At 55.4% G+C, this 22,165-nt stretch overlaps 6 protein-coding genes across 6 annotated transcripts; 2 read left to right on the top strand and 4 right to left on the bottom strand.

Moving 5' to 3' along the window:
* Positions 1–705: 705 nt before the first annotated feature.
* C8Q71DRAFT_143979 (ankyrin repeat-containing domain protein) lies at positions 706–1,662 on the bottom strand. The gene has a single exon (XM_047916575.1). It carries the CDS (start codon positions 1,431–1,433, stop codon positions 906–908), a length of 528 nt encoding a protein of 175 aa, XP_047777014.1. The 5' UTR covers positions 1,434–1,662; the 3' UTR covers positions 706–905.
* A 605-nt stretch (positions 1,663–2,267) lies between these two features.
* Positions 2,268–3,572, bottom strand: C8Q71DRAFT_144240 (NAD-P-binding protein). The gene is made up of 6 exons (XM_047916577.1): positions 3,449–3,572; positions 3,248–3,388; positions 3,076–3,182; positions 2,985–3,024; positions 2,645–2,924; positions 2,268–2,582 (listed from the first exon to the last, which is right to left on the bottom strand). The coding sequence occupies exons 1-6, from the start codon at positions 3,509–3,511 to the stop codon at positions 2,404–2,406; spliced, it is 810 nt and encodes a 269-aa protein (XP_047777015.1). The 5' UTR covers positions 3,512–3,572; the 3' UTR covers positions 2,268–2,403.
* A 2,971-nt stretch (positions 3,573–6,543) lies between these two features.
* Positions 6,544–8,618, top strand: C8Q71DRAFT_859479 (uncharacterized protein; the record flags this gene model as incomplete). The annotated part of the gene is made up of 17 exons (XM_047927642.1): positions 6,544–6,611; positions 6,673–6,754; positions 6,821–6,834; positions 6,885–6,983; positions 7,038–7,047; positions 7,102–7,119; positions 7,180–7,205; positions 7,266–7,291; positions 7,343–7,377; positions 7,439–7,463; positions 7,518–7,529; positions 7,597–7,612; positions 7,666–7,714; positions 7,775–7,875; positions 7,926–7,972; positions 8,027–8,039; positions 8,372–8,618. 17 exons carry the CDS (start codon positions 6,544–6,546, stop codon positions 8,616–8,618), a joined length of 888 nt encoding a protein of 295 aa, XP_047777016.1.
* A 579-nt stretch (positions 8,619–9,197) lies between these two features.
* On the bottom strand, positions 9,198–11,915 carry C8Q71DRAFT_144395 (uncharacterized protein). Its single transcript, XM_047916578.1, has 8 exons — positions 11,435–11,915; positions 11,366–11,378; positions 11,142–11,313; positions 10,669–11,084; positions 10,291–10,615; positions 10,232–10,241; positions 9,819–10,174; positions 9,198–9,767 (listed from the first exon to the last, which is right to left on the bottom strand). The coding sequence occupies exons 1-8, from the start codon at positions 11,787–11,789 to the stop codon at positions 9,387–9,389; spliced, it is 2,028 nt and encodes a 675-aa protein (XP_047777017.1). The 5' UTR covers positions 11,790–11,915; the 3' UTR covers positions 9,198–9,386.
* A 759-nt stretch (positions 11,916–12,674) lies between these two features.
* C8Q71DRAFT_769144 (aminophospholipid-transporting P-type ATPase) lies at positions 12,675–17,152 on the top strand. Its single transcript, XM_047924274.1, has 17 exons — positions 12,675–13,103; positions 13,164–13,233; positions 13,287–13,445; positions 13,496–13,912; positions 13,980–14,254; positions 14,314–14,435; positions 14,488–14,648; positions 14,705–14,812; positions 14,867–14,979; positions 15,030–15,702; positions 15,769–15,857; positions 15,912–16,101; positions 16,160–16,509; positions 16,559–16,616; positions 16,668–16,791; positions 16,842–16,921; positions 16,973–17,152. Exons 1-17 carry the CDS (start codon positions 12,792–12,794, stop codon positions 17,104–17,106), a joined length of 3,435 nt encoding a protein of 1,144 aa, XP_047777018.1. The 5' UTR covers positions 12,675–12,791; the 3' UTR covers positions 17,107–17,152.
* A 25-nt stretch (positions 17,153–17,177) lies between these two features.
* On the bottom strand, positions 17,178–20,548 carry C8Q71DRAFT_144438 (salt tolerance down-regulator-domain-containing protein). The gene is made up of 6 exons (XM_047916579.1): positions 19,982–20,548; positions 19,835–19,859; positions 19,360–19,780; positions 19,094–19,308; positions 18,828–19,045; positions 17,178–18,771 (listed from the first exon to the last, which is right to left on the bottom strand). The coding sequence occupies exons 1-6, from the start codon at positions 20,422–20,424 to the stop codon at positions 17,250–17,252; spliced, it is 2,844 nt and encodes a 947-aa protein (XP_047777019.1). The 5' UTR covers positions 20,425–20,548; the 3' UTR covers positions 17,178–17,249.
* Positions 20,549–22,165: the final 1,617 nt, after the last annotated feature.

Genomic DNA, 22,165 nt, shown 5'->3' on the forward strand with positions numbered 1-22,165 from the left:
TCAGCATTACGTATGGCAGCAGTGAGATGGGCCGACGTACTGGTCCTGTCGTGCAACACACCGATCACACGTCCGGCAATGCTTCGACCGCAACGGTTTGCGCGCCTGAGGCGCGGATTCAACACTATCCGAGTGGATAAGCAATAAGTATCTGCTTACCATGCACTGAATACAGAACGTTTGACCATTGAGCCGGCCTTCGGATGCTAGGTCCTCGATGATCTGATGTCACATGAGACACATAGCCGACAGACGACGAAGTCAACGACGGACCGACTTGAGCTCTGCATCGCTCGCAGGCTTGGGACAGGTTCCGGAATCCAAGCTGATCGCACGGAAGAAGTTGTACGCGCACAGGATGAGGCTGATGGCGAAGAGCAGGTGGGAGAACGCATGGGATTGTGTTTCTGAAGAGGAGTGTCAGCGGGACTCGTGTAAGCCGTTGAGACATGACAACAGTTAAGTCGCGGTAGCATGAATGGCGACTGAGCCAATAGCGAATCATGTCCGAGCCGTCAATGCTGATATGCACTTCGATCAGTTTATCCACGAATGAGGTGACTTACGGTTCACAAGACGCGTGAGCCAGCTGTACGCGACCCAAACTATTGACGCGAAGATGATACCCGCGAAATAGGGGCTCTGCGCTACGCTATCGGTGTAGTTGGACTTGTCTAGCAGAACACGCGTGACGACCTAAGAAGAAAGTCAGCTTTCTGCGCCCGTTTTAAGTTATTTGCATATCGCACGTGATGCATGCCGAAGAACAGAGCCATCGAGAGGATTATGCCAGTGTACCACGGGAGGATCGTCAGTGTCGTAAACATCAAGAAGAAGGAGATCGTTGGTAGCGTGAATATTGCGATTTTCGTGTTGCGCTGTTAAGCATCGTTGATCAATGATGATCAGTAGGAATTGAAGGACAGACTTACGTCGCTGAGAGGCTTCCGCTTCTTCGTGCCATCTTCGTTCATGCCACCTTCCTCCAATGCACGCTTCCAGGCCCCCAGACTCTTCAGCTCGACGGCCATGTCCCGTGCCGTCCTGCCCTCACCGTCCTTCGCACTGATGTCTGCGCCGGACTCAATCAGTCGGCGGATGCACACTCGGTTCCCCCGCACGACGGCCCAGTGCAACGGCGTCAGTCCCGCGTCGTCATGCGTGTTCGGGTTCGCACCATGCTTGAGTAGCAAGTCGACCGAGAGAGCGTCGCCCTGGTACGCCGCCCACATGAGCGACGTATGTCCCTGCGAATCGCGCGAGTCGACGTTGATCGGTTGGTGGAGTAGGTACAGCAGCGGCATGACCGACGACGAATGTGTAACGAGGTGCAAGGCGTTGTATCCCTGAGCGTCGGAGATGGTGGGGTCGGCATTGTGCGCGATGAGCAGCTGTATAACGTAGAGGTAGCCGTTGCGCGCGGCCCACTGCATTGGCGTCGCGATGAGGTCGCCGCCGAGGGCGTCGACCTCGGCTCCCTGCTCGAGGAGGTAGCGGCAAGCAGCGACCTGGGCGTTAATTGCGGCCCAGTGCAGAGGGGTGATGTTCTGCTCGTCCCGATCGGTCGCTTTCGCCTTGCCCGACTCTATGAGATCGCGAATGGTGGGGACATCTCCGCGCTGGGCAGCGACGAAGATATTGACCTGGAGTGACGGCCCGCGTCAAGCATATTCCATGCTACTCAATCGGTAGACTTACCTCGGTTTCCTGTATGACTTGAGCGGGTTGAGAGGCGTTTGCTCCCGGCACAGATGCGACCGTGACGGAGCTCACAGAGGGCTCAGACTTCGAACCAGCTAGAAAGTTGGGGTCGGCCATGGAGCAAGTACGTGGCTTGTGTTGGCGGCGTGGTGGTGGTCGCAGACGTCGTGGACGCCGTGAACGTCGTGGCTGTGGACGACGACGACGACGCCCGCAGCCACAGCGCCCACAAGAGTCTCCCACGTGATCTGACTCCACTTATGCTACTTTGAATTCACTTTGTTCTTCGTTGAATCGTTCAGCGACCTTCCGACGTCTCACTAGCACTATACACTTCTATTCCCTGCGGCCCCGTTCGACGTTCGTGGTGACCGAGGCTCCGTCTAAGGTCTACTACAACCCTCCAAACTGCCCTCATCACTACCGCTAACCCCCCCCCCCCCCTCGACTGGCTCCGAGGCCCGGGCCTACTCTGTCCTCAAGCTTGGCTCGAGCTTAGGCAGCTGGGTGACCACCCCCTCGCTGGACTACAATCGAGGCGATGCGCATCAGCTCGGCTCCAGGCGGAAGACTGCGATGCAGACTTTCGATTTTCTGTGGGTTGATATGTAATGTACTACTCATTCGAGTGCACCTCAGCGGCACCGTAAATTTCACGATGTAGCATATCGTTACACGCAGCAAGAATAGTCAGGCTAATCACTAGTCTAGGTACTCCATCGAGGGGCGAAACACGCCACTCTCCGCAGGTCCAACAGAGTCAAAGAAGCTGACCAGACGACGGCCCGACTCCTCCGGCGTGATCATAGCAGCCTTCGGGAATGCCGCGAAAATGCCGTTCATAATCTTCGTGACCGTCGGCATGGTCTCTGGGGACACGACTGTACGACGGACTTGATGAATATCGGTCTTATCAATGACACAACCAGGAATAACTTCTCACCGGACGAGGTGGCTGTCCCGGACACGTCAACCATCCCAGGACTGACGGAAACGACAGTGAAGCCCTCGCTCTCCAGCTCGGCGGCGTACTTGGTCGCAACCATGTTCTCGGCTGCCTTTGTCGTCCCGTACGCTGCGGCGTTAGAAAGACGCATCTTCCATACGAGTCCGCAATCCCCGCCTTCGCTGCCTATGATGATGATTTTCTTTGTTGTTCCCCTGCGCAGAAGGGGCAGGAAAGCGTTGACCGTATGGACCACACCGAGGACGTTGACTTTGAACTGGTTTGGTGTGATTTTTTCAGCGTCTGCGAACCGTGAATTAGAGGTGGTGATACATACAGAGGCAAGGAATTCCGCGTCAAGTTTCTCCGGTGTGTCGCTACATAGGCCTTTTGAGCCGACTGTAAGGAGTAAGGGAGAAACGACGCACTAGTCCAAGAATCCCTTGATCATGTTCTCTGCCTCCATTCGCGCGGCGTTATGAACAAGAACGTCGAGCGAACCGCCGGTGATCTGAGCGGCTTCCGCAGCAGCCCGCTAATTTGTGGTCGTCGGAACGGTTAATGCGGAGGGTAGTGGACGTGAGGGAGGGAATTACATACCTCCAAAGCGTGATGGTCCGCAACGTTCGCCTCGACGATGTGTATATTCTTGCTCTTGGATGCTTGCACCAGTTCATTGAGGTGTGTAGACTTCTCTTTGTTTCGAACGGTCACAATGACGGTGTTTGCTGCGCTCGCAGACTGCCCGACAACGTGCGTTCAGCGCAATCGCGAACAAAGGAGTGGCAAGGATGAACGCACCAACTGACGGACGAGCTCGAGGCCGACGCCACGAGAGGCACCGATCACCGCAAAAGAGGGCATCGTATTATAATAAATTGCGAGGATGGGCTGTGAAGTGAGTGACGTGTCTGGGTTGCTGTTTTGCACACGCACCGGGTTCTTATAGCAGATACACCCACCGGGTCCGAGTATATGAACCAGTGAGCATACGTCTGATACACGGCACGAAATCGCATCTTACTACCCCCTTTAGCATGCCGCAGCTGGCGCGTCTTCAAGGCAAGTATAAGGTTGACACGTCGTCCGACATGCAATTCCCTTCGATCCAATTGACTCTGGGCTTCTCCGAGACGATTCAACCGTGACGTACTAGTGATCGACATGCTCGAGCTCGTGGAGAGAGATGCAGCGGAAACTGAGCCAGTTGAAGCAAGAGCAGCGAAATCGAATCGAACTCTTCAACAACGATCATACACTTCCTGGATCTGGTTGTTCCGTCAGCAGTCCGTTTATTCCTTTCGAAACCACGAACAGACGCGTTGAAACCCGGCGCCGCAAAATCACGCCGGCACTGACGCGTCTCCACGGCGGTTCCCTGGCGGCTTCTGTTACGGCTGGCGAGTGTCATGCTCGTTGACCAAGACTGCGCTATGCAGAGCAGCGGCAGTCATACAAAAAACTGGTCATGTCCATAACCTGAACATACTCACGGAGGCATAGGCAAGCTTCACCCGCTTTTATGGAAGGTAATACCCCGGGGAGACACCATGTCAATTGAGAGTACTGGTTCTTTGCCTAGCCGTGACAATGACTTCAGTTCGTGGCCTTCTGTCGCCAATAAATTGCCACAAGGATCAATTTATAGATATCCTTGACTTTGTTGACCTTGAGGAGGAGGAGGTCTTTCCGTTTAGCCGCAGTGTTGGAGCACGACAATCCGTGCTCCGTCCGCCGTTCCGGTCTCGATCATGTTCTATTTCCGTTCGTTCGTTCCGCCCTTCCGCGCCGCACCCTACTACTGCGTCAGCGCGTCGCTCAGTCTGATTTGCCCCGACGCTCCTGCCGTCGGTATCTGATCTGTCATTACAGTACCATTAGGCTACGGTAGCATGGACGTTCCTTACTGTACCTTGCCCCTCGCGGGCGATCGTCGCTACCTGAGCCAGCCCGCACTTGACTCTGCCTCTTCAGTTCAGGCTTGCTCTGTCGAGCATGTTACTGAGGCCGTCTGTATATGATACAGACACACGCTCGTCGCCCCCTGTTGTTGCGTTAGATGGTCGGAACCCAGGCGTCCGCGATGCTGTAATGGAAGCTACACGTTTGTAAGATACTAACTGTGCGGGACACTTGCCTGGAATCTGGATTTATGAGAATGTGTCTCTGGAGATGAGACAATCTCATTTGAGTTGTCCTCAAGTGCTTGAGTGACCAGTCGAATCGCACAAAATCGTCGAGACGCAAGAGCAACAGTCGAACGTTGAGCGACAGTGGATTGCTATTTCCGGACGGTTGGCTTTGGGGTGGCTGCCTCAAAGTTTACGCGATGCGGTGATCTAGATCGTGTTCAGATCTAATCATCTCCGCAAGTTCGGCAGAGTTCGGCTTGCTCAGATTGAAGTCTTACGTCGACAAACGCACCACTGGCACTACATAGCTTCATGCCTAACCGACTGCAGAGCGACTGATGCCCCGACATCACAGTTGCATGACAAATATTCTCGAGCTCCGGCGATGTCGTGAAGCTCGCCGTGCTGTCTGGGCCAACTCGGAGCCGTGGTTCGACTGCCAGCTCGCTTGTGGAAGATAGAAGTTGAGTGGAATCCTGAATCTTAGAGCATGAATGATGCACAAATACACTCAACAGATTAGTTCGTAACCTACATATTTGCTCGGTGCTGTACTGACCAAGTACTATGCTATTAGCAGCCAGCGTACCAAGGTCACGGTGAGCTTTCGTCAAGCCATCGCTGCTGCATGACGCTGTGATTTTTGATCAACCGTGCAGGATCCCTCGTGGAATCCTTGTGGCTATAGCCTATGGTCGCTTTTGAGGCCATTCAATCAGCTGAAGCCTGAAGCCCATGGCCTCAAATTGAGATCAGGCTGTCACCTCCGTTGTGATACTTGTATTCGTGGTAAGCTCAGGTCAATTTTGTTCGCTGAAAGTCGAAAAAGCTGTAGCAGCCAACATCGGAGACGTGACCATTTCTGTGATGGTAGCAAATCGGGCGAAAATCCCATCCCAAACCGTAGAGATAGGATTGGCTTTGCGGCGAGAATTGTCCCATAAAAGGAAAGTTTGTATCGAGATTTCAAGCATTTTAGCCCGCCGCAAAGCCCGTCCTACATAGTTGTACCAGACATGCTCATGTCTTCCTCATGTCTCCGGTGATATCGATTCTCAGCAATTTGGTCCACGCAACGTTGAGGTCGTGTTAACCTGCGTGTAACGGTGCGTCAGAGTCCTACATCGCTCAATATACGTACTCATACACACCGATTCATCGGTGTATATCATTGTCCGAGACGCGTACGACCGCTCTCCTCGGCGTCGTAGCCTTTTTTGTTATCTCGCAGAATGTTCTTGCGGGGGCGCACACACAGCTTATCCACGCCGTCAGCACGCCGTGCTGCCCGAACACTAACAGCCTCGATTCGAGTCCAGATAGTCGCCTTGCAAGCATATAGCAGCGCGCACAGATCCCTGTCGGACTTCTTTTGTCGCCGAAGGTAAGAGTCGGCCTGAGCAGTATGCCGACGACGAAGAGTCGTGCCTGTCCTTGGCGAACTAAGTCTTCGTAGGTATCCAACGGCACTTATGTGTCCGTCTGAGGGCGTTATAGGCTGTGAGGGTCGACGTCCCTATCTCCGGGGATTGTACCGTTGTTGCATGAAAAAATACAGTGATCATAACTGTGCCGTGGCGTTCGTCATCTGATACAGGGGCTCTGCCCAGACGTACCAGTGTGGTTTGCATGCCGCTCTTGCTGTGCGGATGCTGCAGATGCCCACGCGCCGATAGACTCAGATCACTTTGAGCGGCATATATGTACCGCGCCTGACATACGGAAAACCTACGGCTCCTCATAGCCCTGCCTCAACGGTACGCCATGCCCACACTCGTCCCACTTGATAATCTTCTGGGTGCGATTCTTATAGGTTTAGTCCTCTCATCTATGTATGTACCACTCCGACATTCGTACCCAGTAGTATACTGACGCCACTCATGAGATATTCAGTCTCTACGGTGTATCATGCCTGCAAGTATACCTATACTATACGCAATACTGCAAGAATGACAGCCTCCGGCTGAAGCTCTTCGTGAGTCTATCATTTGGCTGGCTTCTGTCGTATGATTCACATAGTAGTTTCATTCTTTCCGAACAGGTTTCCCTCGTCGTGTGAGTTGCCTTCCATCGGCCAAGCTTCGAGGGGCTAATGCTACTGCCAGTGCGCTAGATAGCCTACACCTGGCGCTGATATCGTCGGCATACTACCATTATACGGTTACAAACTACGGGGACTACTTGGCCCTTGAACAGGTAACATGGTAAGTCAAAACCAGAATAGCAGACGTGAATCCTTACCTAACCAATCGGTACAGGACTATCGTGGTGCGTACCGCCAGTCATATCAATGGCCGGGCCATGCTTAAGATAGGCAATCAGGTTCAGATCTCTATTGGGGTGCGCCGAAACCGAGAATCCCGAAAATGCTTTCTGCTGACCAGAGTCGAGTCTGTGCAGGGACTTGTCGGCTTGTTGGTTCAACTGTGAGTGACAGAACACCATGGGCAGTATCACTGGCACTTTCCCTGATGCGGAGCTGTTAGATTTTTTGCGACGAGACTCTATTTTTGTAAGTGCGATCAGATCTGTCGCATTATCAAAATGGCTAATCCTGACATAGTGGGCAAGCGAAAGCTGCTCATACCCGGACTCGTCGTACGTGGATTTTCCCCTGTCATAGCAGTACTTGGATACTGAATGAGCCCGGATCATCTAGTGTTTCCTTGGAGTGGTCGAACTAGGTATGTTGTATTCTGCTCAGCGCGATAAGGTCATTGTGACTGATCGCCGCCCAGGCTGTTCCATAGGTCATTACATTTTATATGCAGATCATAGAACAGTAGGCTTACAATTGAGAATCACTGGCTCTCACAGCATATACCGTTGTCGCGTAAGTGCATTCTTGTGGCATTGTTTCTATTTTTAATGTTTATCGGCATATAGATTCAAAGATCATTACTACTCTGCATCTGGCCAAGAACACCATGGCGACGTACGATTCGTTATGCTATTACATCCTCATGCGCATTCAATCTAACACCACTACTCCTAGGCATATACGAGCACAGCATTGACAGCCAACATTGTGTGTGATCTGCTGATTGCGGGCACTACTGTGTACTATCTGCAAGAGGGACGGACGGCATTTCATCGGTATGGGATAAGAGCAGCCAGCGTGTGACACAGGCTCACGTAGTGTCAAGGACAAACAAGGCGGTCACGCTCCTCATGACCTACGCGCTTAGTACTTGTACGTTCCTACATGAGATTCATTGGACTACGCACTCATCGGATGGTTTATCAGGTGTACTCGCCATGTAAGCATTCAACACTCTTCGTCCAAGCAATGGTCTAAGTAGTGCGCTACAGGATTTTCAGTGTCGTATGTCTGATCATAGTAGGTCTTCTGCCCCCCGGAGTACCTGTGACTAGGCATTCCGATTTTGACGAGTCCGCCGCTCCATACAGTGGGTGACGCTGAACCAAGGCTTGATATATGCTGTATTCTATTGGATACTGATTCGAAGTAAGCATTTCTTTCGAGCAAAACCGACGTTTCTGACATTTCGAGAGCACAGTCTACCCGTGTTCCTTCTTGTCGACGTATGGTTTCCGCATGTTGTCCTAACATCAGCTGACATTCTGATAGTTTGAACTCTCGGGAGACTGTCAGACGCGCCTTTGAGGAAGAGATCACATCCCACCAGCTGACCAGCTTCGAAACGCAAGCCGGCAGTCCCAACGAGGGCAAGGGATCCGCCGAAGAAGAGACCCGTGCTATGCGACCGTCGTCGCATCGCCTTACTCCCAACACCACCCTTCCTGTGTACCGCCTAGCGGATGACGGCAGAGCTTCAGGTCGTCTGGCGGCATCACTCACGAGCACCGCGGTATAGGAAACTTCCATTACCCGTCACAGTACTTATGTATTCCGCATCACCTCGACTGTATTGTATTGGTTGTTTGTTGTCCCTTTATTGTCACTGAGTGCCGAGCCCTATGTAGACATAAAAGATGGCCTGCTATCCTTCCTCCCTTTTCCTCCGGCTCTCCCTTCACCGTCCAGCGCATGTCCGTCCGCCGTAGCTCCAGGAATAAGGTACCGTAATCTGTTGTGTAATGTGATGTGGCCCGCCCATCTCCTCCTTGAAACCCGTTGCGCATCGTCCACCCCCTTGGTCTAGTGTCTCCCGTTCGCGTGTCAGGCGCGCGCGCGTTCCGGTGGAGTCCCGGACATTTTAGCAGTAGTGGTGGACGGTCTCTCGCTTTCCGAGGTTGCGATGCTGACAACTAGTTAGGGAGTCAACTTGCTGGATCCGGTGTAGGTGTCATTGTAGCAGGACGTGCTCTGTCCGCAACTGTATGAAGAGACTAGCATGCCTTCGTGATAGCGAGTAGGCGATCTTGCTGAACGTTTTCGACGGCATGTCCTTGTCAATCCGGATTGTATTTTTTTTCAGAGCCGAGACTCACAAGGATGTACATGTGAAGACTCGCTCGGTTTAGCTTCGTGGAACACACGTAACATCACATCATAAAAGCTCAATTCGCTTGAGGTCTCCGAGTCGTCACCATGTAGAATGTTCACTGGTGCTGTATGTGATCGTCAACAATGGTCGATATCATTATCAACGACAAACAAGCCCGATTGGCATTCTGGCTGCTCACAACATCCCCTCCAGCAACCTGATGCCCGCCGCGACTGCCAGTGATAGGAACAGCCACACAGACGCGCCAACTCCCCGCACCGCCTGGTTGCCATGGTCCGTGCCTCCAAGCACGACACTTCTGTTCCCGTTCGACATGGAGAGTATACTTGGATCGACTGTCACAGTCACCAGCGGGTTCGTCACGGACGTAGTCGTGAATGTAATCGTGCTGCAGGGCTCAACCTCCTGGTATGCGCTATCGGAGAGGAAGACCAGCGCCATGCCGGGAGCGGGAACGCTTACTTGACAAGTGCCGGATGAGGTATTGCACTGGACGGTCTGGACCTCCTCGCTGCCTTTGAGACGTCCGTCGACTTGAAAACGATTACCGAGGGTCTGTCTGAGCCATCAGCAATACATAATCGAGACAACGAAAGAAGTCCGCACCTGGCCTGCCCAAGTGATATTCTCCTTCACAGCGACACTCTCCGCGGCAAGATACTTGACCTTCACGGTCTGCGGGGTACCCAGCTGTTCGCCTGTCTGACCGCCACCGACCGATATGGTCACGGTAACAGTGCTCGCACCGCTGCTATCTGAGATGTAATTGAAGAGCGCCAGTCTTGCAAGGGCAGATTGCTCGTAGATCGCGTACGCAGGCGTGTATATGCTACCATTGTTGGCATTGAGGTCAATCACGCGCGACGTATTAGAGGAACCAAGGGCTTCGGCCGTGGCGAGTACTGAATAGAACACCGGGCCAATCGTCCAGCCCTCGAACATGGACTCGTTCGTCGGCGGCGCTACAAGCAAATCTGTCAGTCATCGTGTTCTTCAATGAATTCACTGGCGTCTCGTACGAATGAAAGGCTAAACAGAGAATCAGAGTTAACTCCTCATGTTGAGCTTGAGAGCGTACATTATACGAATCGCTCAAACCACCGACGTGTAGGTTTGCGGCTGAGAAATTGCTATAGGCCATCTGCAGAGCGTAGTCTGCTGCCCACAGGGCCGCGCCGAAGCTATCACTGATGCCAGGAAAGCCACCGCAACTCGCAGTATTGGTTTCGAACATGTAGAACGGCTTCCCATTCTGTTGTGCGAGCGCTGTCGACGCGAGGTAAGGTTGGACGAGTAGCTGTCCAGACGTATGATTGAGGTAGTTGGCGAAAACGTCTTGAGGATCCTTCGCGGGGCCGAATGCACCGCCAGGATATAAGGCCGCGCAATTATCGTCGGGGTACCTATGGACAATCCCGTCAGCTTTGAACAACATCAGAAGTCCGGTTTCACGTACTTCTCGACAGCCAGTGCACCAAGACTGGAATTGTAGGACGTCAGAAACCCAGTGCTCCAGACATCTTCGGGGGTCCACGTGCCGCTCACGCTCGGCGCAATGAGGTTGTTGCGCTTCGGGATCTGGTCATCGCTGGCGATGACGTCTATTATCTCGGCGAACTCGCCAAAGTAGTCCCATACGCTGTAGTTCGCAGCTCGGTGCCCGTGTAAGGCGTATAGGTCGGGTTCGTTGCCGATCTGGAAGCCCAGGAGCCTGTCGCCGAGGATGGTTTCGCCGGTCTCGGCAATTTGCAGGCGCCAGTCAGCGGTGTCGTTGAATGGTATACCGAGCCACCAATTGACGTTCACAAGTGCCGATACATTTGAGAGCATGTACAGCAGTTCGGGGGTGAATAGTAGGGTCGGTGTATCGGTCTATTCGAAATATAGTCAGCTTTCTTCCTGCTCAAAATTGCTATGTGCCAGACTTACAGGATTACGGGTGTTATCAGTATCCTTCTTGACACATATGCCGCGATTATCCGTAAGCTCCTTGACTTCGACAGCGTAGTCTTGTGTGTTACCCCCTACGCGAACGTTGACACTCCCACCGCGCTGTGCCACGAGCTGCATGAGGTTCAAAAAAGGGACCTGGAGAAATGAGCTAGACCAACAAATCAGAGAACAGCGAGAACCGTCATTGGAATGCAACTCACGCGTTTATCCCAACTAGCAAGCAGCCATCAGTCAGACGCGTTCATACACTGATTTGCATCCTCACTTACCCACTTGAGTGACCACCGACATCTCGACAGAGAACCCAAGGAATGAACCACTCTGAGGGATACTCAGACCTTGCACGTTGGATGCACTTCCTGGTAACACGAGATCGTATTGCGTCGATAAGCCAGAAGGGACGGCGGGAGGCGCAAGGACGATAGGATTGTACGCGGCGTATCCGCCGTACGATCCATAAGGAGGATCGTACACGGCTGTTCCGGCGGCCGTGTCACTCGTCGATGTCGTAGACCCGACCGCCAATGGACCTTGTACGTCGTAGAGGGTCAAGAAAGAACCCAGGGTGAAAGAAGACGAGGTCAGTGATAACAGGATCGGTGCGCAGAATTTGAGAGACCGCATCTCGGTGACTGGGTTGAATGTATGGGTCAGCGCAAAGAACGGGCCCAGATGAAAAGTGCATTTGAGGCACGCCCTAAGATACGCTCAGGCCGTCCAGATCATGATTTAGAGAGGGCCTTGCTCCCACTCAGCCTTGGGCGCGATCGAGACTGGTGGACCAACTCGAAAGCTGCGCACGCAACCGTTGGAAACGCGCGGCGCTGACACCGACATGCCCGCTTAGAACCAAGCATACTCCCGCGTTGCTTGTGTTCATGCCGTCTTGCCCGAGAAGAAGATGGAGAAATCGAAGCAAGCTTTGAGGTTGCCGTTGAGCGGCCGACGCAGCGGCGGTATCGAGCCTATATGAGCCGGCATGGTCCATTGGCGCTGTTCGCTACGGGGTGCAGCGTTCACGTCTATACGCGTACTAGTATCACCGCGCACTTGGTGCAGCAGATGGCGGCCAAGTTCTCGGGGCGGGCGCCGTGCTGCCAGTGGCCTCATGTCCGGGGCAAGGCTGAGGTAAGGGAACAACAACTCGATTAGATGAAGTTCCCATCTGAGTACCTTTGAATCAATCCATGAGTCAAGAGTAAAACAAGCATGAGCCTAGCTATACAACTTGTTACTTACCATGAGAGCTACCTGCAGCACGGTCGTGAGATGGGACGCTGCTCAGTGATCGGCTGTGAAGGCTTCCAGACGGCTGGGATGCGGTAACACATCGACAACGATGTGAATCAGGTTGTTGGCACTACCGAGGAGACCGTGCACTGCATAGCAAAGAGTGGAGGACGAATATACGTAGTTCTACTGGTCGAGTTCAAGAATAGTGGCCCATAGTAATACTTGAGTAAGTAGGCGCGCTTTGTATTGATTTGATGTTGAACACTACAACGCGTGCTCACCTCCTCCGACCACCACTCCGACGCGACGGTACTACTGCGGCGTAGCACTCCCAATCACTGACAGCATTCTGGATCTCTGGGTGTTTTCTTTTCTGGACTCTGGAGGGAGTCTATGTCTGAGATTCCCTTACACAAACTCAGGCGTCCCAGAAAGCTATCCAAAGTCGGTTACGAGCGTCTCTCGAACAGCGCACCTTCACCCAACGGTGACGAACACGGCTCTCCGACCGACGGTATGCCTCTGAGTCCGCGCGGAGCCGCGTCTGCGAGGCGGAAAGGTAAGCGGCGAGAGCGCTACATCGACGATGCGGACCACCCGGAAGAACATGCGGGCCTCTTGGGCGATGCGGAGGATGTGCAGGATGGAGAGTATCGAGACGACGAAGAACAGGAACATAGGGACCGTAGGGAGCCGTCGACACCGGTACGTGGCCGTCTAGAACGCGTCAAGTCTCCTATGTTCACCGATGAACACACGAGATAGCGGTCACCTTGGTCGCGCAAGTTCAAGCCACCACAAGACAAATCGAGAACAGTTCCGTTCAGGCCTCCAGGTAGGACCACTCATCCGTTACGGATTACGTTGACTGCATGTATGCGATGACAGACAAGTTACGCAGCCGCTTCCCGGCAAACATTGTCCGGAACCAAAAATACAATGCCTTCACATTCCTCCCGATTGTATTCTACGAACAGTTCAAGTTCTTCTTCAACCTCTACTTCCTGCTGGTCGCATTATCACAATTTGTACCCGCACTGAAGATCGGTACGTCGCACAGCACGCTCAACGGTGCTACATGACCCACTCGGACACAGGCTTCATCGCGACCTATGTCGCTCCCCTGGCTTTCGTCTTATTTGTGACCATGGGCAAGGAGGCATATGATGATTACAAGCGCAATCTCCGAGACCGCGAAGCCAACTCTGCGCGCTACCTCATCCTCACGCCTACTACCTCCAACTCCTCCCCGGACCTAGGTCGCGACGACGGCCCACACACGCGCTCTGTCCCGTCTTCTGCGCTCCGTGTGGGCGACCTCGTGCTTCTAGAGAAGAATCAACGGGTCCCGACTGACCTGGTCCTACTGCGCACTTCGGACGCTTCGGGAACCTGCTTCATCAGGACTGACCAGCTCGACGGTGAGACGGACTGGAAGCTGCGCGTCGCAGTGCCCACGTGCCAGAAGTTGCCATCCGAGCGAGAGCTCATGGAACTCGACGCGGAGATCTACGGTGAGTAGTTTCTGTGCGCTACTCCTTCGCATAGTCACAAACGCACGGGGATGGAATGGTTCTGTAGCGGATGCACCGACGAAGGACATTCATACGTTCATCGGCACGTTCACAATCAACTCACCGCGCTCTGCCTCGGAGGACGGTGTACCTATGGTTCAGGTGCCCACCGTCGAGCCCCTCACGGCAGAGAATGTCTTGTGGGCGAACACTGTTCTTGCGGCTGGCTCTGCCATCGGCTTTGTCGTCTACACCGGCCCTGAGACACGCGCAGTCATGAACACGAGCCATCCTGAGACAAAGGTGGGTTTGCTGGACCTGGAGATCAATCGACTCGCCAAGGTCAGTGCGCTCGTAGTATCCCATCGAAGAACAGTGACGTACCATGTTCTGCTGACTAGATCCTCTGCGCGGTCACGTTCGCTCTGTCGTTCGCTCTTGTCGCTCTGAATGGCTTCCGTGGGCTGTGGTACATCTACATCTTCCGTTTCCTCATCTTGTTCTCGTCCATCATCCCTATCAGGTACGTGGCGAGCTCTTCGCAAGGAAAGAGGATGCGACCGGCTGCATTATAGTCTTCGCGTGAACCTGGACATGGGCAAGACGGTTTATGCACAGCAGATCATGAGCGACAGCGAGATCCCGAATACGATTGTTCGCACGAGCACGCTGCCCGAGGAACTCGGACGGATAGAGTACCTGCTGAGCGACAAGACTGGGACTTTGACGCAAAATGGTAGGCGCCTCATACCAGATGCTCCGGCGGTCCCGACTGACGCAGGGTGTGCATAGAGATGGAGATGCGAAAGCTGCACATGGGCACGGTGTCGTATGGATACGACTCCATGGACGAAGTCGTGCACCAGCTTGCCGTCGCGTTTGGAGCTTCTGCAGAGCATGGTATGGGAGCTTGCCTTGACCCATGTTGCTACTGCTTATTCAAAAATGGTTTAGCGCATAAACGCTTGGGCTCTACTACAACAGGGGCGCAACTTGCCACGAGAGGGCGTCGTGATATGTCCTCTCGCGTGCACGACGTCGTTCTCAGCCTTGCGCTCTGTCATAACGTACGCACACGAACCCTCTCATATAATTGGTCACCGACACGGCCGCACAGGTGACCCCGGTAACGAACGACGACGGCACCGTGACCTACCAAGCATCGTCTCCGGACGAAGTGGCCATTGTCAAATGGACGGAGTCTGTCGGCCTGACGCTTACTTACCGCGACCGGACACGGATTGAACTACAGACACCGTCCGGGACCCGCATCACCTACGACGTCCTCGACCTCTTCCCGTTCACGTCGGAGTCGAAGCGCATGGGCATCGTCGTGCGCGACACTCAGACTGGCGAGATAATGTTCCTGCAGAAGGGCGCCGACGCGGTCATGGCGAGCATTGTGCAGCGCAACGACTGGCTGGAGGAGGAGTGCGCGAACATGGCCCGTGAGGGTCTCCGGACGCTTGTCATGGCGCGTCGAAAGTTGAGCGAGCAGTCGTATGCATTGTTCAAGGAGCGGCACCATCATGCGAGCATTAAGCTCGAGGGTCGGAATGAGGCCATGGCTACAGTGGTGTCGGAGCTGCTCGAGCGCGACTTGGAGCTGCTCGGTCTGACCGGCGTTGAAGACAAGCTCCAAGACGAGGTCAAGTCGACGCTGGAGTTACTCCGAAATGCTGGGATCAAGATCTGGATGTTGACGGGTGACAAGATCGAGACCGCGACATGTATCGCGATCTCGACGAAACTGGTAGCGCGGAATCAGTACATCCACCAGGTCGCTAAATGTCCGTGCGTTATTCTCATCCTGTAAACCTGCTTGCTGACGTTTCTTGCGATGTCGGTTTGTTCAGTGAAGACAGCGTCAGAAGTTCGAGACCAGCTCGAGTTCCTGCAGAACAAGTTGGACTGTTGTCTAGTGATCGACGGAGAGTCTCTGCAGGTGGGTTCCTTTACACGCGTGCTCGGGGATATGTCCGTTGACAAGTATACGCAGCTGTGTCTGAACCTGTTCAAGAACGAGTTCATCGAGATTGCCACGAAGTTGTCGGCCGTCGTAGCATGCCGTTGTTCACCTACTCAGAAGGCTGATGTAGCACGTTTGATCCGGCATCATACCAAGAAGCGTGTTTGCTGCATCGGTGATGGAGGCAACGACGTCAGTATGATTCAAGCCGCGGATGTTGGTGCGTACCAAGGGACAGAACACTAGTAGGCAACCATCTGACCGGCTTATATTGCTAGGTGTCGGAATCGTTGGCAAGGAAGGCAAACAGGCTTCTCTCGCTGCGGATTTCTCCGTCACGCAGTTCAGCCATCTCACAAAGCTCCTCCTTTGGCACGGACGTAATTCGTATCGCCGTTCCGCAAAGCTGGCACAATTCGTTATCCATCGCGGCCTCATCATCTCTGTGATGCAGGCGGTGTTCTCTGCCATCTTCTATTTCGCGCCCATAGCACTATACCAGGGCTGGCTAATGGTAGGATACGCTACTGTGTACACAATGGCGCCTGTCTTCTCCTTGGTGCTGGACCGGGATGTCAACGAGGACCTTGCCTTACTGTACCCGGAACTGTACAAGGAGCTCACGAAGGTCAGTTGATGTCCCCTGGCTTTCCCGTCGATGCTCACGATTTCTTCAGGGTCGTGTGCTATCCTTCAAGACGTTCTTCATGTGGTTGATGATCAGCGTCTACCAAGGTGCGTCTGTCTGCTCCTCAATGTAGGGCCTCAGACCTCATTTATACCCAGGTGCCGCGATCATGATCATGTCACTGGTGCTATTCGAGAACGAGTTCCTAAATATTGTCTCGATATCGTTCACGGCGCTGATCCTGAACGAGCTCATCATGGTGGCATTAGAGATCACGACATGGCGAGTCGAACCTTCTCTCGCTCTACCGCGCAGCTCATCTTGTGTGCCAGGCACATCTACATGGTGATCTCGGAGGTGGCGACGCTCTTTTTCTATGTCATCAGTATCGCGTTCCTTCCTGAATATTTCGGTACGTATGCACCATACGTTCAAGAGTGTCTCACACTGACCGCGCCGCTAGATCTCACATTCGTCATATCTGTGCGGTTTGCCTGGAAGGTTGCCGTGATCGTGGCTATCAGCGCGTTCCCTCTCTATATCATCAAGCTCATTCGAAGTAGGATAGCACCAGCAGCATCTAGTAAACTGCTTTAACTTATGCCTTGCTTATGGGTATTACGCGGAATTACGAATCTTTAATGCATTTATATTGTTGTCAGTGTCGTGCGGGTCAATAACAATCATTGCAGGTAATATGCGAGATGAAGTGGGTAACAGAAAAGACCGTCAAGATGCACTCAACTACCACTGTGTGGAGGAGGCGAAGGGTTGTGAGCAGTAAAAGCATTAGCAAAGAAAGGGGTCGAAGGATGCCACTCAGGGTTCGATGTCCAGATGGGATGTCCAATGGGAGCAGGCTGACGTGTAGATGCAAAGCCGGGATGTCCAGGAGGCCCCCAAGGCGCACGCATATCGGGAACGGAGCTGCGGGGACTTCCCCAGCCTCCACCCACCGGGCCAGGTGCGACAATGCGGCGACTCGGTGTCTGAACAACTTCGTCATCATCCGCAGCGAGCGCAGACGAGCCGAGGACACCCTTCGGGCTTGGTGAGCGACGACTTGGTGACGTTGACCCAGAGCCAGACGCGTCTCCAGACGGTCGTGCAATGGGTGCTATAGGAGCAACAGGGCGTGTGATAGGACCAGGATCGGCAGCAGGAAGACGGCTCGAGCTAGGAGTGAGATGTGTCGGCGAGGCCAGCGAATTCGCAGGATTTCGGTTGGGCGGGGCGATGGGCGCAGGGGGGCCGATGGGAGGAGGGGCGATGGCGGAGGGCGGAGCAATGGGCGCAGGTGGAGGGACATTCCGGACAAATGGCGCGTCGTAGGGTACGCCATTCCCGAAGGTTCGTGGCATCGCGGACGGCCCAAGCGGCGGCGGTGGACCTTGCTGCATCGAAGGGCCAGGGCCCATGCCGAAGGGAGGACCCGGTGTAAACGGTCCTCTCGGAGACATCACAGGAGGCGCCATCACACCGGGTGAGAACATGGGAGGACCTTGAGGAGGAAGGTGATTCGGAACCTGAGCAGGCATCGGCTGGAGAGCTGGAGGGCTGGTCACGACTGTCACGCGGGGCTGCTGGGGACGGGGAGGTTGAATGACGGGAGCAGGAGTGGCGGATTGTTGAGTTGGAGCGGGCTTGTTGAGAATCTTCTTGGACGGCCCAGCGTGGTTCGGTGACCGCTGAGAAGGTCCTGCCGAGCTGGCGTTCCGAGGTGAAGTAGGAGGGCGGGCATTACGCGAAGCTGCGCGCTGCTGCTGCTGCTGAGCAGCACGCTCGCGCTCTCGCGCCTCACGCTCTGCCTTCTCCTTCTCTGCCTTCTCCTTCTCCTCACGCTCTCGCGCCAGTCGCTCTTCCCGCTCTTTGCGCTCCTTCTCTTCGCGTTCACGCCTCGCAGCAGCTGCAGCGGCGCGCTCGGCGGCTGCCTTGGCCTCGCGCTCCTCGCGTGCTTTGCGCTCGCGCTCCTCCTGCGCCCGCCGCTCTGCCTTGCGTTTCTCCTCCTGCTCCTTGCGCTTGCGTTCCCGTTCCGCTTCGCGCTCGCGCTCCTCAGCAAGGCGCTTCCGCCGATCCTCCTCTTTACGGTGTTTCTCCTCCTCAACCGCTTTCCGCGCAGCTTCACGGCGTGCACGCTCCTCGTCGCGCTTCTTGCGCTGCTCATCCTCCTGCGCTGCCTGCTTGGCCTTCAGTGCCGCCTCCTCGGCTGCCTTCTCGGCCGCTTTCGCCGCGCGCTCTTCGTCCTTGGCAAGCTTCTGCAAACTGTAGCGAGCGGAAATGAGAACATAAGTAATGGGACATATAGACAGCATACGCACCGCTTCTTCTCCTTCTTCTTCTGGTTCTGCGTCTGTTTCTTGGCCTCCCGTTCTTTGCTATTCTTGTCCTCCTCGTCGAGTTCGCGGAGGAGTTGCAATTGGCGTTCCTGGGCGACCTTTTCGCGGTACGCCTGGAGCACCCGCTGCTCGAACATCCGTGCAGCAAAGATAGAGAACATCCGCTTGCCCTCTTCCATCTTCTGCTCCTCGGTCATCACCTGGTGTAGGGTCAGTCGCCTGTCACACGACACAGCGCAGATACAGACCTCCTCCTCATCCTCATCTTCGTCATCCTCGTCGTCCTCGTCATCTTCCTCATCACCCTCCTCGTCATCCTCGTCCTCACTCTCATCCTCGACGTCCTGTACGGCCTCATCCTCGCGCTGCATCCGCCGCTCAGCCAGCTGCTCCATCATCTCGAGAAACTTCTGGCCGTCGTTCTTCAGCAGGTCATCAGCCACGGTGAGGATGTTACCTGCTCCTACAAAGGTGAGATCAGAGGCCGGACAAAGTGTGGCTGCGCGCTACTCGCCTGTGACGGTGAGGCTATTGCCGAAGTTGCCCAGCCCGTCGCGACCGTTCGCCTTTGTCCCATTGGGCATGGGACGCCGCCGGTTGGGCGCTGCCCGCCGATCAGGTTGTGGCTTGGCATCGTCCTCGTCCTCCGCATCTGGCTCCTCTTCGTCCTCCTCATCCTCCTCTTCCTCGTCCTCCTCATCGTCATATTCCTCCTCCTCATACTCGTCCTCCTCACCGTCGTCCTCGTCAAACTCGCTCTCGGGCGGCTTGACGGGCTTGCGACCATTAGTCATGACAGCGCCTTTCGGGCGTGTGGCGGGATGGGCGGGGGCATGGGGATCAATGACGACGCCGTTCTTGTCAAGCTCGACGCTGCCTGGGAACGGTCCTGGGCCTTGCGGAGGAGGAAGTGTGCCGCCAGAGGAGATGTAGCGCTGCTGATAGTTCGCGTACTGTTCTAGCTCCTCATAATAAGCATCGTACAGTACCTCCAGCTCTTCCTCTATTGCACTCCTGTTGCAGGGCACGCGTCGCGCAATAACAAGCGTGCAAAGTGCAGACACAGCGTGATCGAGCACGAAAGCCAATGCCGAGCGTCAGTAAAATTTTCGCGCTGAGGGGAGAGGCACACGGACCGCTTCCTACCGCAGACGGCACAGCTACAGCTGTGCTTCTGCTGCTCCTTCATCTTCTTGAGGACGGCCTCTTTCTCGATTTTCACGAGACTTCGGCGCTCCTCTTCCCCCAGCCCAAGCCAGAACTCCTTGATGCGCTCGCGCTCCTCGGTCGTACTCGTGCTCCATATCTTGTTGTTTTTTGCCGGGCCTCCCCCTCCTGTTCCATTCGCTGGTGGGCGCGGTTTGTGAGGTGCGGAGGCGTTCGAAGATGGAGGCGATGGGTGGTGATGGGTGTGATTATGTTGGTACGCGTGGGAGGTAATGGGGGCCTTGGAGGCGGCGCGGCGGCTGGGAGGAGGGTTGGCGGCGGGGGCAGGGGCAGCATAGGACATGGGCTGCTTGCCCGCCGCGCGCGACGAGGGCGGGGGGTTCGACGACGGCGGCGGTCGCGCGGTCGGCATTGCGTTGTGAGCAGAGGTAGGCGGCGGCGAATTTCCCACAGCCGCGACATTCGGCGTCTCCGGCCGCTGCCGGCCGGCCACCTCCGGGTTCGCCGCCCGCTGTGGCTGCCTCTTCTTTTTCTTCGGCCTTTTCTTCCGCAGTGGCGCGTAGCCCGGGCCGAATCCGCCGCCGCCACCGCCGCCCGACGCCGCCGCGTCGCGCACCCCCGTCGCCGCCGCGCGCGCATCCTCGTCCTCGTCGTCCTCCGCATCGAACTCGTCGAGCTCGTCCTCGCTGTAGTACTCGTCCTCCGCGTATCCCTCCTCGCCGGCATACTCGTTCAGCAGCACGACACCCGTCGGCGAGAGCGCATCGCGTGGGTGAAGTCCATTCGCCGCGGCGGCTTGTTCCATCGCGAGGCTGAACGCAGGGTCGGAGAACATCGCCGGGTCGAAGGGCAGCGTCGTCGGGTACGTGCCCGCGTATCGCGTGCCGCTCTGGACGTTGTTCGCGCCGCCACCGCCCGTGCCGGCATGGATTTGCTGCGCGATCGCATACATCGCCTGGGTCTTTTCGGGCGCGTCACCATACGCGCTCAGATGCAAGTAAGTGTCTCGTACAAAGGTCCGTAGCTTGTCCGGCAACTGCTCCAGGGACTGCTCGTCAAACCGCCCCTCCGCGTCCGGCTCGATCCCGCGCGTGAGATTGTTCACCGTCGCGGCGAGGTCCGCTTCCGTGACCATTCCGGGATTCTGGCGCGCGACGGCAGCTAGCGAGGCAGAGAGCGAGGCCGTAGTGGAGAGGTGGACAGACTCGAGCTCGGGCGACAGACCTGTCCGGGACGCAGACCGCGTCTCGGGCTCCGCAGGGTAGACTACGTTCGCCAGTTGCGCCTGGATCTCTTCGGGCATCTCGTCCTCAGTGTATATCCTGTCGTCGAAGACCATGCCCTCGAATGCGGGGTCGATGTCCGGGCCCTTGCCCTTGCCCTTCTTTTTCTTCTTCTTCTTGCCGTTGGTCAGCGCGTGCGCGGCCACTGGCGCAGGGGCCTGCGGCGGCGCAGGGACAACCATCGGTCGCGAGACGGGTACGGCTGCCTTCTTTGCCTTCGCCGCAGCCATGACTCGGTATCAGAGGCTGAGAATGTGCGGTAAGCAGGCAGGGAGAATGGGGTGAGGGGTGCAGCACCAGAACCAGGCCGGATGCGGTGCGGACTTGGCGCCGCAGATGTTCTTCAACAGCAGATATGGTGAGAAAGAGATGCAGCAAGACTAGAGCCCAAAGCTGGATGGGAGTCCGCAAATTCGAGGAGACTGTCGAGATTCAAGACGATGAAAGCTTGGTGAAGGCGGGTCACGGTCGTCGCGCGATTGGCGCCGAATGTCCAATAGTCACGTGCGCTGCAGTGCATCTCTCAACTTTCTCGAATTGGCTTTCAGTGTTGACGTTGACCGTTCACGACGACCGTGATTCACGTTCTTCCTGCTCGATGCTCTGCCCTCCCGCTACCCGTCGCTGATTCGGCAACAAGCTTGCTCCATGATTATAGCTTCCTGTCCAGGGCGATGGTGGTAGTCTAGTACCGGACGAGAGCGAGGGGTGTCTGCCAGTGGCCATGGGCACTACCTCCAACATATGGACGTGCATAAACGCGAGGTTGAAATGTTGTACACCCTGCTTGGTTAACACGCGGTGCTGACTTTCACACAACCAAAACAATGGATACGGTGTTCGGAAATCGGCGTCGACCCTCAAAGTCGT

The sequence above is a fragment of the Rhodofomes roseus genome (genome assembly GCF_022264815.1).
Source record: "Rhodofomes roseus strain CIRM-BRFM 1785 chromosome Unknown C8Q71scaffold_15, whole genome shotgun sequence".
In the NCBI taxonomy this organism is placed as follows: domain Eukaryota; kingdom Fungi; phylum Basidiomycota; class Agaricomycetes; order Polyporales; family Fomitopsidaceae; genus Rhodofomes; species Rhodofomes roseus.

Bases quoted from the DNA above. Each gene is read 5' to 3' on its own strand.
- C8Q71DRAFT_769144 (XM_047924274.1), top strand. From the start codon at position 12,792: ATGTCTGAGATTCCCTTACACAAACTCAGGCGTCCCAGAAAGCTATCC. The intron at 13,234-13,286 runs GTAGGACCACTC...ATGCGATGACAG, and splicing joins AGTTCCGTTCAGGCCTCCAG to ACAAGTTACGCAGCCGCTTC. The intron at 16,792-16,841 runs GCGAGTCGAACC...CTTGTGTGCCAG, and splicing joins GCATTAGAGATCACGACATG to GCACATCTACATGGTGATCT.
- C8Q71DRAFT_144240 (XM_047916577.1), bottom strand. From the start codon at position 3,511: ATGCCCTCTTTTGCGGTGATCGGTGCCTCTCGTGGCGTCGGCCTCGAG. The intron at 3,389-3,448 runs GTGCGTTCATCC...GTTGTCGGGCAG, and splicing joins TCGAGCTCGTCCGTCAGTTG to TCTGCGAGCGCAGCAAACAC. The intron at 3,025-3,075 runs GTGCGTCGTTTC...AGGCCTATGTAG, and splicing joins ATCAAGGGATTCTTGGACTA to CGACACACCGGAGAAACTTG.
- C8Q71DRAFT_143979 (XM_047916575.1), bottom strand. From the start codon at position 1,433: ATGCAGTGGGCCGCGCGCAACGGCTACCTCTACGTTATACAGCTGCTC.
- C8Q71DRAFT_144438 (XM_047916579.1), bottom strand. From the start codon at position 20,424: ATGCCGACCGCGCGACCGCCGCCGTCGTCGAACCCCCCGCCCTCGTCG. The intron at 19,860-19,981 runs GTCCGTGTGCCT...GCCCTGCAACAG, and splicing joins GCCGTCTGCGGTAGGAAGCG to GAGTGCAATAGAGGAAGAGC. The intron at 19,781-19,834 runs GTACTGTACGAT...AACTATCAGCAG, and splicing joins CAATAGAGGAAGAGCTGGAG to CGCTACATCTCCTCTGGCGG.
- C8Q71DRAFT_144395 (XM_047916578.1), bottom strand. From the start codon at position 11,789: ATGCGGTCTCTCAAATTCTGCGCACCGATCCTGTTATCACTGACCTCG. The intron at 10,616-10,668 runs GTACGTGAAACC...GATTGTCCATAG, and splicing joins GGTGCACTGGCTGTCGAGAA to GTACCCCGACGATAATTGCG. The intron at 9,768-9,818 runs GTGCGGACTTCT...TGGCTCAGACAG, and splicing joins ATATCACTTGGGCAGGCCAG to ACCCTCGGTAATCGTTTTCA.